The sequence below is a fragment of the Nilaparvata lugens genome, chromosome X, assembly GCF_014356525.2.
Source record: "Nilaparvata lugens isolate BPH chromosome X, ASM1435652v1, whole genome shotgun sequence".
Taxonomy (NCBI): domain Eukaryota; kingdom Metazoa; phylum Arthropoda; class Insecta; order Hemiptera; family Delphacidae; genus Nilaparvata; species Nilaparvata lugens.
This window is the reverse complement of record NC_052518.1, coordinates 32,866,203-32,883,756: the sequence shown is the minus strand read 5'-3', so window position 1 is coordinate 32,883,756 and position 17,554 is coordinate 32,866,203. Positions and strand designations below refer to the sequence as shown.

The following is a 17,554-nucleotide window of genomic DNA, read 5'->3' as shown; positions in this document are numbered from 1 at the left end:
TCAGTGAGACTACTAATCATATACCGATGGAGCTCATGCTGAATAGAAAATTGACTAATATAATTTTCAAATATGTGAAATTTCCAAGAGTGATAATGATTTCACATTGGAACGAGAAGAGATCCGAAACAAAAAAATATTGTATCGCATCAAAAATAGAGGTGTGATTCATAGATGTAAATATCAAATGAATCATAAACCTAGAAGACAATTTATGATTAATGATTTGACTTTGATCCACAACCATGTATTATCGAGTAAATTGAAAAAATTCTCAGCTAAACTATGTCCTAAATTCAAGGGACCCTATCGAGTGACAGACATCCTGGGCAAGGGATGCTATGCTCTGCAGGAGGTCGCTACCGGCAAGATGCTGCGAACCAATCAGGCGATGATGAAGAGGTTTCGTCACCGGGAGATCCTACCAGAGGACCCTAGCAAAGAACCTGACAACCTTGACAGCAATGTGAACCTCACCGTGAGATAAACTATGTGAATCTCATGAGATAAACTATCTCATCAAATATTAAGGGTATGTTTGCTACTTCTAATTAATTAAATTGATGATAATTCTATTTTCAGGTGTTTATCAATATTTTGTGTCTTCAAGATTGGAATGAGAGTCTAAATACCGGCTAGACTTGAAACTACATATTTATATGCTGATACCATATAAATTTGTGATTCTATAATTATATTATTGCTTCTTAATTTGGAAATATTTGTGTTTAATGAATAATAATTTTTAATACTTGCAGCTAATTGATTACTTTATAAGCACTTTCAAATTGTTTGTTTCCCATTCAAGTTTAGGATGGAATTAGTTATTGTGTCCAGTTGGAGTTTAACCGCATATATTATGTTTTATGTTTAAATTTTGATAACCATATTTTATGCATATGATTGGATTGAAGAAACAATTAGTGTAGGTGCCCACCCTTTTTTCTAATTCTAGAATAGGTATCTTAGGGACAACTGTTTTATAGGTTTACTAAAACAAACATCATCAATATCGAATTACATTAATGATAGGTAATTTGTTGCTTCATGTGATAAACAATAATGAATAACACTGATAATTCTACACTCAAGATTAATAATCAACATTATAAAATATTAAAAGATAAGCATAGCTCAGCTCATAAATTGTGTTTGTTGATAACGAAATAACTGATAATTTGATAAAGTACTTGGTAGGATAAATATTAATATGAATTATAATTGTTTAATAATTGATGTATAGATTTTTTTTGTGAATTACCTGATTATGTACTATGTATTAATGATAATATTCTCTTTCACTGCAAGCGCGGCACAGCACGACGTGGTTCCGATCCCGAAAAGTTCAGAGACTATTCGAGATTTGCGCCGCGCTGCGGTCCAATGCATGGAGGTCACAAAGTAGGAGGAATTCTTTCTTCTATGTGATGGAGGTACACTTGATCACTTGATACGCCGCACTGCGTTGCGCCGCTCCACCTTCGTAGTGCACACTCTACATAAAGGTGCAAATGTTTTTAATAATGGTACTAAATGGTAAAAAATGGATACTAGATATTGGCATTATTAGTTTGTTGAAATTCAGACATAGCCACGCCACGCCACGTTGCGCCGCTCCACTGACATAGTGCAAGCTCTACATGAAGGTACAAATGTTTTTAATGGTGGTACTAAATAGTACTGAAATTCAGACATAGCCGGGCCAGTGACTTGCCCATGGGCAGAGGTCATTGACCCCTGCTATTACATGCAATAACTCTGTAACCTTTGAGAAAATAAAATTTTTATTGTTGGTACTAAATAGTACGAAATAGGTACTAAATATTGGCATAATTGGATTGATGAAATTCAGACATAGCCAGGCTGAAAGGTCATTGACCCTAACTATTTTCATGCAATAACTCTGTAACCATTGAGATAAAAAAAAATTTATTGTAGGTACTAAATAGTACTAAATGGGAACTAAATATTGGCATATTTAGATTGGTGAAATTCAGACATAGCCGGGCTGAGAGGTCATTGACCCTAACTATTTTCATGCTGTATTTCCTCTGTTACCTTTGAGGTGAAATTTTTTTTTTGAAGGTACCAAATAGTACGAAATAGGTACTATTAAATGGCATGATTGGATTTATGAAAATCAAACATAGCCGGGCTGAGAGGTTATTGACCCCAACTATTTTCATGCAATAACTCTGTAACCATTGAGATAAAAAAAATTCTATTGTAGGTACTAAATAGTACTAAATGGGAACTAAATATTGGCATATTTAGATTGGTGAAATTCAGACATAGCCGGGCTGAGAGGTCATTGACCCTAACTATTTTCATGCTGTATCTCCGCCATCTTTAAGGTACAAATTTTTTCATTGGAGGAAATAAATAGTACTAAATAGGTACTAAATATTGGTGCACAGCTTGAGTTCAAATTTGAAGATAGCCGGGCAACCATGTCTCTGGCCCAGACTTTAGAAAAATCAATAACTCAGTTAGGGGTGAGGTACAAATTTTTTCATTGGAGGTACTAAATAGTACGAAATAGGTACTAAATATTGACATGGTTAGTATGTTGAAATTCGATCATAGCCAGGCCAGCGACATGCACATGTAAATTCTATCCTGTTGTGTCATGTTGGCAAGATATTGGTGTGAAAACGGCTAATGGCTGTTCGGGTTGGTGTATCAAAAATGCTAACATCAAAAGCTAATCTCCTTCAAGACATACTGGCAACAGGACAGCCCAAGTTCAAAGCAGAGAAAATTTGAGAGCCAATACTATGGTATTTTAGTTATTAATTGCATGTGTTATTGCATGCAATCAATAGTTCATTTAATAGTGCATAAAAATTGCATTCAATGAGGCATGCAATCAATAGTCTACACAGCTGCTGATTTCTTTCCCCAAGTTACATTGAGATATGCATCATGGCATGCAATTTATTATAATCCACTCGACAGCTGATTTATGATGAATAATTCTATAGTCTGATTCTTACTCTAATATATTGGCATACGAAGAAGGCTCCTTTTTCCTTTTATATTATCCTTGAAATTTCCAAAAACCTTGTATATACATCGACGCACAATTTGAAAAGGAACATCTGTCAAATTGCATGAAAATCTATTACCGCGTTTCGCAGTGAATGTGCAACATATAAACATTTAAACATAAAGAGAAATGCCAAACCATCGACTTGAATCTTAGACCTCACTTCGCTCGGTCAATTAATAGACCTGCAGTTTTACTCATGCTAGGATCGAAATTTCAGGTGGGTTCCCAACCACAGAGACGTGATTATGCAGCTCATAATTTTCTGAGCTGGCCTATGAGATCCTACGTTTATTCATTTATTCAATGATGATTTAATCGATGATATTAATTTACAAGTTACATTGATATATTAAATTGCTTGTGTCATTGCATGCAATTTATAATCCTCTCGACAGCTGATCTATGATGAATAATACTCTAGTGTGATTTTTACTCTAATATTGGCATATGAAGGAGGCGCCTTTTCCTTTTATATTATCCTTGAAATGCAAAATTTCCAAAAGCCTTGTATATATGTCGACCCGCAATTTAAAAAGGAACATACCTGTCAAATTTCATGAAAGTCTATTACCGTGTTTCGCCGTAAATTCGGAACATAATTATAAACATAAGGAGAAATGCAAAACCGTCGACTTAAATCTTAAACTCACTTTTCTCGGTCAATTATGTTCCCATATATTGTTTATTATATATTATTTAATACATCTATATAGGCCTATTGCTATACAGTATATACAAGCACACTATATTCAAATTGCTATACAGTCGAGCCTCTCTATAACAAGCCACCACTTAATAAATTCTTCTAAGCAACAAATATTTTTACCTTGTCCCATGACATTTCAGAATTTTGGCTGCTTATTGTCTTCTATAACGAATTTTGGACCTCTCAACTACAAAGTTATCTCTCTTCACTTCAACATACAAAATGTAGTGTGTATAAGAAGCCAACAGTCAGAATTGTTTAGTTTCAGCCGAAAGGTCAATAAACTAAAAATAATGACAAGTTCAGGTAGGGAGGAGATAGGATGGTAAACAGTGAATAGAGTTTGAAACACATGTTGGAAATTGAATGCAAGTTACTTGAAATAGAATTTCAAAAACCTGTCATTTGTAGAACAGGCAGGTAGACAGGACTTTCCCATCCTTCTGCTTTTGTCACACATTTCAATTCTTAGAGCTGATGATGATGATGATGATGACTGTGACGAATCTGTGTTTTTCACCCAGGAACAATGCCCTAAACCCCTAGAGTATTGGTGGGGAGTTCGTAAATGACGTGGTTGAACACAAACTACGGTAATTTTGGCAATAAATACAGTATAAATACTACAATAACTCAACTTTCCTTTTTTTAATGTTCTATTTGAAAAAGAGAGTAATTTTCAGTTGAATTTTGCATTTGAATGAAACATAATGTTCAATAAACGATGCACCATTTCTCTTGTTTTTTACTGGTTTCCGGCATGAAGTCAGCAAAGTAGAGAATGTGGGTTACTGCACACTAATGGATTTAGCATCAGTTCCTACAATTCATTAAAAGCACTATTTATCATACAAATTGATTTATTGGACATTTCGATCGCTCACACATGTAACAACATATACCATCCTCATAAAGCTATAAAAGAATAATATATGTGCTTAAAAGTGCTTAAAACTATATACTTAGACATGAGTGTTAGAGTGTACATCCTAAGCCGAAGTTCCGAGCCAAAAGACAAAACCCTACCTACCTGCTTCCTAGAAGAAGCTTGTTCGAAAAAAAACAACATGTCTGACTCTGTTAGATTAATTAAAAAAGAAATTATGTGATTGGTCATATCATTAAAAAAATTATTTCCCTCTACTTTTATTACCAATAGAAGAATACACAACAAAAACAGAACAAACCTTTCTATTGGCTTTCAAAATTCAGTGCTGGAACTCAAACAGCTGTTTAAAGTTTAAGACATAATATATTATTTGATATTATTTTGTCATGTTATTTATCTCTGTATTTATTTTATGTAATAATATAATTTAATGTATTCAAATAAATATACGTTGCTTATAAAATAGATCGTTATTGTATTATTCCCAAGTTTGTAAAATCAACCATCGAATGGCGCTATATTTGAATCTGACTTCGGTCAGTAAATCTTGTGGTGTTCTTGAAAAGAAGCACTACAAAACCTCACCGTCAACAGAAACATTTTCGGCTCGAGAAAACTCATAAAAAAAAATATTCACTGAAGGCCTAGAGTTATATGCAGAAGGCATGAAAAATAAAAATCGAAATCGAAAGTTTGCAAGAGTAAAAAGGTAATGAAAGTAGATATAAACTGATACTTTGAAGCCACTTTTTTGCTCGAAATCCCCTCCCCCCTCTCACCCCTCGTCTATCACGCCTCCCCTTCCCCCCGCCTGTAGGGTGGGGGGTGTTCTAAAAATAGATTTCCCCTTCCCCTTGTCCAGTGGAGGTGAGGGGGTTGAAAAGAGAGAGATATATCTTTCTCTCTCTCTCTTTCTAAAAATAGATTTCCCCTTCCCCTTGTCCAGTGGAGGTGAGGGGGTTGAAAAGAGATATCTCTCTCTCTTTCTCTCCCCTTCCCCTTGTCCAGTGGAGGTGAGGGGGTTGAAAAGAGATATCTCTCTCTCTCTCTCTCTCTCCCCTTCCCCTTGCCCAGCTGAGGGAAAAAAAATTTCCCTTTTAGGAGGAAAAATTCCCTCTCTATACTGACAGATTAAAGTGAATCCATATTTCTACATCTAATGCTATACTGACAAATTGAGGTGAATGCTAGATGAGGGAAAAAAATCTCTTTGAGAGGGAAAAATTCTCTACTGTCAAATTAAAGTGAATCCATTCTCAAATTCTCTACTGTCAAATTAAAGTGAATCCATATTACTACATCTATACTGACAGATTAAAGTGAATCCATATTTCTACATCTATACTGACAAATTGAGGTGAATGCTAGATGAGGGAAAAAAAATTTCCCTTTTAGGAGGAAAAATTCCCTCTCTATACTGACAGATTAAAGTGAATCCATATTTCTACATCTAATGCTATACTGACAAATTAAAGTGAATCCATATTTCTACATCTATACTGACAGATTGAAGTGAATGCTAGATGAGGGAAAAAATCTCTTTGAGAGGGAAAAATTCCCTTGGTGACAGATTAAAGTGAATCCATATTTCTACATCTATACTGACAGATTAAAGTGAATCCATATTTCTAATGCTATACTGACAAATTAAAGTGAATGCTAGATGAGGGAAAAAATCTCTTTGAGGGGGAAAAATTCTCTACTGTCAAATTAAAGTGAATCCATATTTCTACATCTAATGCTATACTGACAAATTGAGGTGAATGCTAGATGAGGGAAAAAAATCTCTTTGAGAGGGAAAAATTCTCTACTGTCAAATTAAAGTGAATCCATTCTCAAATTCTCTACTGTCAAATTAAAGTGAATCCATATTACTACATCTATACTGACAGATTAAAGTGAATCCATATTTCTACATCTATACTGACAAATTGAGGTGAATGCTAGATGAGGGAAAAAAAATTTCCCTTTTAGGAGGAAAAATTCCCTCTCTATACTGACAGATTAAAGTGAATCCATATTTCTACATCTAATGCTATACTGACAAATTAAAGTGAATCCATATTTCTACATCTATACTGACAGATTGAAGTGAATGCTAGATGAGGGAAAAAATCTCTTTGAGAGGGAAAAATTCCCTTGGTGACAGATTAAAGTGAATCCATATTTCTACATCTATACTGACAGATTAAAGTGAATCCATATTTCTAATGCTATACTGACAAATTAAAGTGAATGCTAGATGAGGGAAAAAATCTCTTTGAGGGGGAAAAATTCTCTACTGTCAAATTAAAGTGAATCCATATTTCTACATCTAATGCTATACTAGTGAATCCAGAGTGAGGTCAATGACTCTCTCTACATCTAATTGAATTGAGAAATTCTCTCTCTCTCACATCTAATGCTATACTAGTGAATCTCTACAATGATCTAAGTTCTTTTACATTTTTTATCTGCAATATCGTACAAGCATTTCCAAAGTTCATCGGAATTTTTAACAACAGATAATGCTGAATCATTTGTACAATCATAATGTAGATGACCGCTGTCTAGAATATTGAGCAGTTCAAAAATCTCAGATAAAATCGAAAAGTGTACATTTTCTGTTTTTGTTAACGGTAAATCAACATCTTGACATCCTGTTGAAAATTTAATATTCTTTGCAATTGAATCAAGTTCGTTAAATGAAATTGACATCAAGAGACGAGTTAATTTTTTGAATTTTGAAAAACCATAACACTGCATCTCGCAGATGTTTGACATGTCTCGAATGAGGGGAATAGAGAAAGATATATCTCTCTTTCTAAATTGATGAGATGCACGTGTTATAGGGGCTCGTGTCTGTATAAAAAAGATCACCCCACACGTGTTGTCGGGTCTAGCTCTAAGCAGCAACTAAACTAAAAATCGTGAATGGGATATTGGAATGAAAAATCATTTGAAGGCAGAAAACGTTTATTTACACATTTCAGCACAACTATTCATAATTTCATCTTCAATTTTAATTAGCTTATCTATACACAAATTATAAGGACGATAATAACATAGATAGTCTCTTATGTCATTTAAATTAACCGTGCTTAGAAAAATGTCTTTCAATTGTTTCGCCAAACTATAATTTTCAGGAGTTGATTTCCTAATTGCACTTTCACACTCATCGTACCAATCAATACAGTTTTTTAACCTCACTTCCAATTCGTTGTCAGCAGCCAACCACTTTCTTGGATCCATGTTGTTGAGCGAATGAAGAAAACTAAGTGTAGGCAGGAACTATTATAGAGTAATTAAGTGGTCTTTCTTCATTAATTGACGAGAGACAACATGTACGTGCTTTATGCAGTCTCAATGCATGCAGGCAATAAACACATTGTAAATCCTTTCCGTTGTAGAAGAATCCATAACGAGCAAAGTTTCTTTTCTGTGAATTCGTGTACATCGGAGCCATTTTCATACTTTGCATTCGATTGTTTTCGCACAAGAAATTATTTGTTTGATACATATTTTCAAACAACAAAGAATTAAGCACAGCGAGAATGTGGTCTATTTTTATGAATGTTACACGCAGCATAACACCATGAACTAGTGAAAAAGCTGAAATCAGGTTTTGGAGAATCCTCTGGTATACATTGAACGTTGCTATGCAATCTTCTTAAAAACTTTGCTTTCTCAGTTCCTTTTGTGAAAATTTTCTCATAACCTGCAAGGTAATCACGTATTAATGAGTCACTGTATTCTAAATCTCCATCTTCCCATTTTATTTTATGATAGTGACGTTCTAACCATGTTACATCGTTATACAATTTTGCACTCAATTCTGTCTTTGCAAATGGTGATTTGAAATGTAACACAATATAATTATTAAACTGATCAATTATGGCAAGTTCTTTCACAATAATTTGATTACAATCTTGTTTAAACCAGTGAAGATCAACCGTAGCAATTTTCATAGGCGTCTGCTTGTCCACTTCTTTATCTTCGGCGGCGGCGGGCTCCTCGAATCCTTCGTCTTTCTCCCTCTCCTCCTCCTCCACCTGCAGCGGCTTCTGGATCGGTGTACCGCGGCTTGGTTCATAATAGAAACTATCAAGATCGCACTGAATACCAATAGAGAGAGTTTGTGGCTTGTCCAAAATATCAGAACACAAAGAATAGGACATGTTGTCTGTTCAAAGGTGAAACTGATAATGAACTAAATTGAGCAGAATGCACACCTTATATAGGCGGTGCGCTCTATCAATAAAATTACTGAACTTCTTTCACCATGCTCGTGAGAGGTGTGTACTCCATCACACGATCGCTAATTAAAACGCAATACGTGGAAGTATTTGCAGGTACTGCACTATTAAATTCCATTTCAATACGAACATCTGTCGATGATTTCAAATGACTTGGTTGGTGTGAACAATCTACAACAATCAGCGGTGTTGATTCACAAAACGTTTTAAAGTCAATTTCTGTTCCGAGTTCGCTATTGATTGAATGATTATAATACGAGGGCGCGAAATCCAGGAACATGCGGTATAATACCTCCTTCTTACCTAGCAGATTTTCATATGGATAATACTCGCTGTTCAAATATACTTTAACATTGTAAATAACACAGCTATCGAAATTAGATATTGATTTTTTAATGTTATTCTTACAATCAGTTTGAAATGCAATTATAACGTATTTTGGACTATCAAAACTCGATGTGGTACAAACTGCCCAAGAATGGTTGAGTGAATTTTGCAAATTTGGTAATTCACAAATTTCCCAATGCCGGAAACCTAATTTCAGTGGAGTGTCAGCATCGAGCAGTCTCAAAAATTTCAGTCTTACATGATCTTCTAAAGTTATGTAGGGCATTCTCCATTGTAGTTTTGTAATTTTCACACTAACACTTGTTCCACTTGTAGAATCAACACAATTTAGATCTGTCGGTGACCTCAATAAGACGAGTTCCTGTTTCAAATTTAAAATTATTCTTTGAAAATCTTCAAAAAACGGGAGGATTAATTTCAGCGGTACACAGAAAGTGAATTTATTATCCGTTAGCTCATTTCCTGCTCTGTCAAAACCAGCCAAGTGATATGTGTTTTTATCGAGAGTATTCTTCACTAGAATAGCTTTAATTGTGGATGTTAATCCAATCAATCTTGATTTAGAAATTTGCTGACCTGCTAATTCATATCGTATTTTGTCAAAAAGGTTGCCGATTACGTTACTGCTTAATTTATAGTCTGCTGCAACTGGTGCATCGGCTGGGTCTGTTCCCGGTTTTGTACAGTTAACTGTTCCCTCAATCAATATGAATGATTTACAAGGTAAAGAATAGACATCTAAAGAATTTATGCCAATATGTGCCTCGTCAGAGTTTTTTATTTCCTGACCCGAATAAACTGTATGAGTGTGAAATTGGAATTTAGTAATATCATTATAAAACTGAAGGTCTGTCTCCACATCCAGAATTTCACTAATTGCTGCGGGACCTCCTGACATTTCGCCAATCAACTATAAAACCCAACTTTTCTAATATTCTCGCGCTTTTAGCCGACAAAGCACATTTGTTTTTAGGTGTTGACGCTATCGCGTTCCTTTCTCTAATGACTTGATTGTGCATGCATGTATTTGAACATGGGTTGAAAATAAGATAACCCATCACTTTTCACGTATGTGCAACCTAATTGTAATTGTATCTCCACGGAAATCAATAAATGATCCGTTCTGGTCCGTTACCTTTACATTAATAGTTTGAATTCGATGCGTATTCAAAGGTACATAAATAATCGGTGATGGTACTTCGTTTATTAAATAACCGCTAGGAACCTCTGGTAAAAATTCGTAGATTATATGTTTTTTGTTTTCCCTCAGAGTAACTGCCACATGCTAAATTACACTCAACTACAATACTGTCAACGCTTGTTATGTTAACCAAATGTTTGGAATAATGCCATTTATTTGCCTGCAAAACAACATTATCAAAACCAAGTATCTTAGCAATCGAATCAGAACGTGTTAAATCAATGGCTTTATCAGAATGAATTTCAATCTTCATAGTATTTGCGTTTGCACGTATAATAAGTTTATTCTTCTTCCCATCAATATTCAATTTATTCTTTAAAGATTTTATAATATCCTCAACTTCATATGCACCGGTATCCAACTCGATTAATCTATCGCCATATTTGAAGCTGGAATTTGTTCCTTTGTTAATGTTTGCAATACTATTGTAACTAGAAAAATTAATCAATCCAATTTCACGATTACGAACTTATCAACAACAACAACAACAACAGGTAAGAATTGAAAACAATTTTTATAGAAACAATATTACATTTTTATTTATCTATTCACACATACATAATAATAACATGTAAAGCATGTTAATGCTTTTATCACCGACATTAGAATTTAACAATTTTTATGTCAGTGATAAAAGCATTAACATGCTTTACAAACAGAGATAATGTTTTACACTTTTTTTTGAAATTTTCAATGTCTTTTGTGCTCAAAATCCGGCTAAATCTTTCTGGAAGATACACATCCGTTGTTCTTAGCCCCGGTACCCGGATTTTGAGCACAATTTGCCGCCCGTGCTGGTTGGACGCCTCTCTCACGTCGCATATTGGATAAGGTAAGCCCTCTTCCAGCTCACGCAGAGGCGTCCATGGCTTCTCGGAACGACTATTTAATAATCTCAGGAAGTTCTCTGATTCCATCTCATTCTCTATCTCCACTTCCTCCTTCTATTTGGTTCAAATAATATTCCCTTTGCATTCTAATCAGTTCAAGGAAATTTTGCTAACATTGCTGCGTGATCGATTAGTTTAAACAATAATTTCTAAGCAGTTCGAATAATATTTCCTTTGCATTCTAATCATTTCAAATAATATTTCCTTAGCATCAATTTCTATTCGGTTCAAATAATATTTCCTTTGCATTCCAAGCAGTTCAAATAATATTGGTAACATTTATGCATGATCGAGTACTTTAAACAATAATATCTCATAATGCCAATTCTAATCAGTTGAAGGAAATATTGCTAACATTCATGCATGATCGATTAGTTTAAACAATAATTTCTAGGCAGTTCAAATAATATTTCCTTTGCATTTTAATCATTTCAAATAATATTTCCTTTGCATTCCAAGCAGTTCAAATAATATTGGTAACATTTATGCATGATCGATTACTTTAAACAATAATATCTCATAATACCATTTCTAATCAGTTCAAGGAAATATTGCTAACATTGTTGCATGATCAATTAGTTTAAACAATAATTCCTAAGCAGTTCAAATAATATTTCCTTTGCATTCTAATCATTTCAAATAATATTTCCTTAGCATCAATTTCTATTCGGTTCAAATAATATTCGTATCAAATAATCAAAGACTCGTATGTGCACAGATTTTTTAACAATCAATCACAGAAAAAATCTGTGCATACACAAGTTAATAATATTTGTTGAAACTAACCTTTGATTGAGTGAGCACGCCCTCGTCCTCAAAAACTAGCCTCCTCTTCCCCTGCTTCTGCTTGATGTTGTTGCTCAGCGTTGTCAGCACCGCACGCCGCGGCGCCCACGTAGCCAGTGTAGATTGTGGCAGAGGACTGTCCAGAATCACGATCTCCTCACCCCTCTCTCGTTGAACGTAGATTCCCTGTCTCTTCAGGGGTGAGGCGGAGGAGGAGGCTGGGGAGACAGCGGAGGCGGCAGCAGTGGCAGCGGAGGTGGCAGCCAAGCTGCGAGCTTTCTGCTGCTGCCAATAGTTGAGCATGCGCTGCGGCGGGCTATCCGGCAGGATGTATGATGGAGAAGATGTTGATTGTGAAGTCATCGTGAAGGTGGCTCAGATGTAAATGATAATTTTCCTCTCATCGCTTCTGTTTATATAGCATACGTTTCTCTCTCTGTTCCAGGCTCGTGCGAGCAAGAGCGAAGTGTGCTACAAGGCGAAAAAAATTCAAATTTCTCTCCAACAACACGTGCTCCCACATCGTTATCGGTTTGTAAGTATTCTCTCTCCTATAAGACACTCGATCATTTTTCAAATAGCATCCATGTGTTAGAAGACGAAAAAAAAAAAAATCTTGTGTAGAACTCAGCATGAGAGGGTGAAAACACCTGCTAGAAACTGAAATCCCCCATGCCAACTCACTTAAACATTCTCGAATGATTTCTAATATTATTAAATATTTCACAGCATTTCAACATAGAGGAATAGCATTCTCGATTGATTTTTAATATTATTAAATATTTCACACCATTTCAAGATAGAGGAATAGCATTCTCGAATGATTTCAGTTCAGTTATTAAATATTTCATTGTTTTCACAGCATTTTCTCGCCTCTCAACTCGAGTTCCGAACCTCATATCCACTTGAGCTCTCGTGAGGGAAACATACCTGAGACAAGCATACCCGAGGAGATAGCTGTCATTTCGTGAAATCAACACATGTAAGTTCATTTTTACTTTAATTTTATCCTTCGAGGACAAAAATCCTCCTCTCCGAGGACAAAAACTCTCCTCCAAGGACAATTTTCCTCTTCTCCGAGGACAAAAATTGTCCTTTGTTCTCCTCCTCTGTCCTTCACTCGTTTAGCAGGAAAGAAAAAATGAGAGAGGAATCAGGAGAAGGGGTGAGAGGTAAATGTCAACAGTCAATGTCACAATAATTTTCTTTATTTTTAAATTATTATACATACATCAAACCATATCTATGGACAAATCAAATACAGAAAGTAACTCTTTCCTTATTCCTACTGGGTGTATATTTAAAAACATCTAGCTTGATTCTAATTTTATAATTCAAATCAATGTTAGAGCTCTCAAATTCCTCCTCTAACCAATAGTTTGAGACATACAATTCTTCCAGATTTTCAAACTGCAGAATATAGCGAGTATTGTTTCTATTGTACACTTCTTTTATTGCAATAATGACTAACTCTATACCTTGTGGTAACTCTTCCAATCTTTTACACTGTCCTACTTTTACTTTCCCTTTAATTTCCAGCATTGTGATGTTATTATACTGCTCCACTTCTTTTTGTGTGAAGGGAGTGTCTTCCAAGTTTTTCCATACATCTGACAGAAACTTAAGTGATTCTATTCTAGGAAATGTATGACCATTATAGCTTGTCATACCATTGACTGTAATTAAACAAATTTTCTCTTCCCTTGGTAGACAAATAATTTCTTTTTTGTCAGTGTAAGGGATTACAAAATAACCCTCTTTCTTAAGGTCTTCTCTTGCATTGTATGCATTAATAAAAACATTTTTATGGCACCCCTTTACAAAGTAAACATTTTTCGAACCTTCCTTTTCTCCTAAAACACCTACATATGCAAATTTTCCTTCATTATTTACAGTAAATGCAGTCACATTGTACACTCCACTTAGATCAAAATTTCGCCAATGTGAATGGAAATATGGCTCAAGTTCCTCTCTCAAATTTTCTATTTCTTCCTCAAATTCTTCTATCTGCTTATGCTGTGCCCTAAATGATTGTGTGGTTTCAAAAAACTCAGTTTTCCCCCGTTTTAGATCAATTTCATCCAGTTCTAGCTTACACTTTTTGTCTGATAGCAGTGTGATAGGAGACGTGGGCTGTATCTCTTTAACAGGGTATGGGAGAAGCTTACAAGTTATGTTTGCTCGTTTTCTTAAGACTTGTGGTATCAAGTTACCTGTTGCTACAAGGCCCAACTCATCTAGCTCAACAACTTTGGATATGATAGAGAAAACTGTGGTTGACTTGGAGAAATATGTCTCACCACTCTTAATATAACACTTTTGTGAGAAACTGATATTATTCTTGTTTGATGGATCCTCAAAAATGTCTACATAATTTTTAGGTAGTAAATTGAAACTGAATGCAGAAATAACATAAGAAATTATTTTATTTCTATGTTGTGGGTCAGTGGGCAGCTTTACTTGTACACCAGTCAATTTCTTGGTATTGCTATTACCCCAGTAAACATACTGTAGAAGATCATTATAGACCAAACAACAACTATTTTTTAAATTATCTGTCAGTTTTCTCCACATTTTAGCCAAGGACACAGAATGAATTGGAGCATTTTGGAAATAATTTCTACTATCATTCAAGAGTGACAAGCTATCTTGAATAGGGTCAAAGATTTTGCTATTGTCTCTATTTGTTAAACTATAGTTATAGATTGTAGCTTCCAAACGTGTAATACCATGCATTTTAGCTGCATCAGAGGTAAAGGTTTCCCGTAATCTTGTATCTGGACAGGCAATAAAGTCTACAATATGGTTACCTAACTGCTTTTTTACACCAGGGCTTGTGATTTGGCATACAAACTTATTATAAATTTTTACCCTCACATTACTATTAACCCAAGTCAAGCAATCAATCCCAACAGTTTTATTGTTATCTACTATCACATTATAGTCTTCTTTATATTCTCCTTGAAAGCAGAAACAATGATTTGTAGTTAGAAAGTCACACATTCCATTCTTGTTGAATATTCTAGCAAAGTCCTGTGTTATGTGCAAGTCTAGTAGATAGAAGTGCACCTTCCTCAGCTGCTCCAATAATCTCGGTAGTTCTTCTATCAATGTAGCAATTGGGACATCTGCAAGCTCCACTTTGTAAGGTATCCCCACTGGTTCCTGGTATTTTTGTTTCACCTCATTGTAATCATCTTTAGCAAGCACTTGTAGAATCTTTTGAGACATATCACTTCCACTGTCCAATAGGTAAGCCAGCTTTGCTTTGACTCCATGTTTAGCTGTCACCATATTAGAGAATTTGCCTCTTAAATATAAGTTGAATGCACCACATATATCCTTTTTTAGAACGAAGCGTCTCTTATCCATTGGCTCACAATCATCCAAAGCACAGATTTTCACAAGCATTATATTGTCACAAAAAGGTTCTGTTATAGGCATAAGATTTGAGTCAACCTGCACTAACAGTTCTTCTCCAGCAGTGTAATCAATATTTCCAATGTCTGTCACAAGGTTGTTATCACACAAGTTTTCTGATAGAAGCCACAAACCAAACCGCTCATTGGTAGGCTTGATTTTATTACCACAGAGCATATGCACATTAAACACCTTAGAAGTATCCATGTTTACTCCACCGTTGACACTATCAAACTGAACGAATGCAGATCAATGCAGTGGTATTTATAGTAAGATAGTTGAGAAATGACCTCATACAGAATTATTGAAACAAGATTTGGATGCTGACAAATTTTATGAACAAGAATTAAAGAAATCAGAGTTAGCTTTAGATGAAATGCAAGTTTATCTTGAATATTAAAGAAAGTTGGAAAGCGTTATCTCGTAAAGCGTCTCGGTTTTAGTGAACCGTCTTGGATAGATAAGAGTCAATTACTAACTAAGTAAATATTTTACAATTGATTATATACGCTGATCATTCCAACTTATAGTTTAATATGTTTTCAGATATGAGCTGTCGAACGGAAATCATTTGATGAATATATAAGCTCAGTATATATTATAAATAGGCATTTTAATGAATTACGTAAATATGATTCTGTTTCTTTAGAAAAAATGGCGAGAATACAAAGTTATCATTGTGAACTAACTGAACTATTGGAGACGCATCAGCAATTATTGGACCAGTTAGCAGAAAAAGGATGGACGAATATGAAATATCTAACATTTGTGAGAGACTATGAAAAATTAGGAGTTTGGCATAGTGATAACTATAATCATATTTCAGTTTGTGATTTATACGGTACATCATATGATGCTTACAGGGAAAAAGATTGCCCCGATTCATGGAGATGTGAGTGTGCACATCTTAAAGAGTCTATCGATAAAATTAAAAAATGTATAACAGAAAAAAATAAACATTTAACAAAAGAACAATTAAATGAACTTATCTGGAATTTTTTATTTATTTGTTCAGATGAGAGTGGGCTAGAACAAGATTGATAGCATATTATGTTTAATTTCAGATTAGAGATGGATTCAATTTCATTTGATAAGAACTATTTTTCGAATAAAATCGATGAAAAATATAGATGTTGTTATTTCGAACTTATTGAGAAAACAATATTAGAATTGAATAATTTCGGAAAAGAAGGACTAACGTTTGAGGAATATTTAACATTTATAAAACCTGGTAGAAGTGAAGAACAGAAGTCAGAACATATAAGCATATGTTATATTATAAATAAGAATATAGTTGATAGACATCGAAGATGTGAATTAAAGGAAATTCCTGAATTTTGCTATTGTAATTCATTAGGTTGGTTGAATATTCAAATGTATTATTTCATTGATGATAGGTTAACAGATAAAAACATTGATAGTGTAAGATTTACATTTGAAATTATGAAAATGTGTGGCAAATCAGTAATGTTGTACAAACTATAACTTTAACTTTTTTACAGAAATTATGATGAACTCGTTAATTGAGGAGAGAATAAAACTATTAAATACTAAAAGCTTTGAATGTGAAAATTAATTGTAATACTTGTAGAGGTTTAAGGAATAAATGTATTAGTTGTAAGTTACAAATAAATGCAAAATTATTATAACTATTGACAAAAGTTTGAAAAATAAAGATGATATTGTACAATTTTTGATTATTGCATGCCATATTTAATGAATGTAAACTATATACTTGAATTATGTAAAGAATTATCAAAAAATAATGCTGTATAATGTTTCTTATTCTATGTTGATTTATTGAATTAAACCAAGCTACTCTAGTTGTAAAGCTATGTGTAAGTTAGAATAATATATGAAGCCGGTTTAGTCTGATTAAGTATGTACACATATAAAATTGATTGAACAGTAGTAAGGAAGTCTTCATACTAACAACATAGAATATTATGGTAGAAGAGAAAGATATTTCAAAAAATAAAAAAAATAAATAAATAAAAATGGATTAGCTATTGTCGACTTTGATGAAT

The 17,554-nt window shown here is 34.2% G+C and overlaps 1 protein-coding gene and 1 long non-coding RNA gene across 7 annotated transcripts in view; both read left to right on the top strand.

Moving 5' to 3' along the window:
- LOC111058631 overlaps positions 1 to 17,554 on the top strand; it is a 98,887-nt gene that overhangs the window by 2,942 nt on the left and 78,391 nt on the right. For 3 of the 5 annotated variants that reach the window (XR_005573341.1, XR_005573342.1, XR_005573343.1), the window contains exon 2: positions 302 to 1,505. Coding sequence is in view for 2 of the 5 variants with exons in the window: in XM_039443177.1 (XP_039299111.1) it covers positions 302 to 487 (186 nt within the window). In the remaining 3 variants the exon portion in view is untranslated. Of the gene's footprint in view, positions 1 to 301; positions 1,681 to 17,554 lie in introns of those variants that run through there. The other 2 variants (XM_039443177.1, XM_022346178.2) reach the window with 2 other exon arrangements.
- LOC120354971 lies at positions 12,143 to 16,236 on the top strand. Of its 2 annotated transcripts, none has more exons than XR_005573346.1 (3): positions 12,143 to 12,642; positions 12,970 to 13,089; positions 16,177 to 16,236. It is a non-coding gene; the product is annotated as an uncharacterized LOC120354971 (long non-coding RNA). The 2 variants fall into 2 exon arrangements; XR_005573345.1 differs by having other exon boundaries at positions 16,074 to 16,218.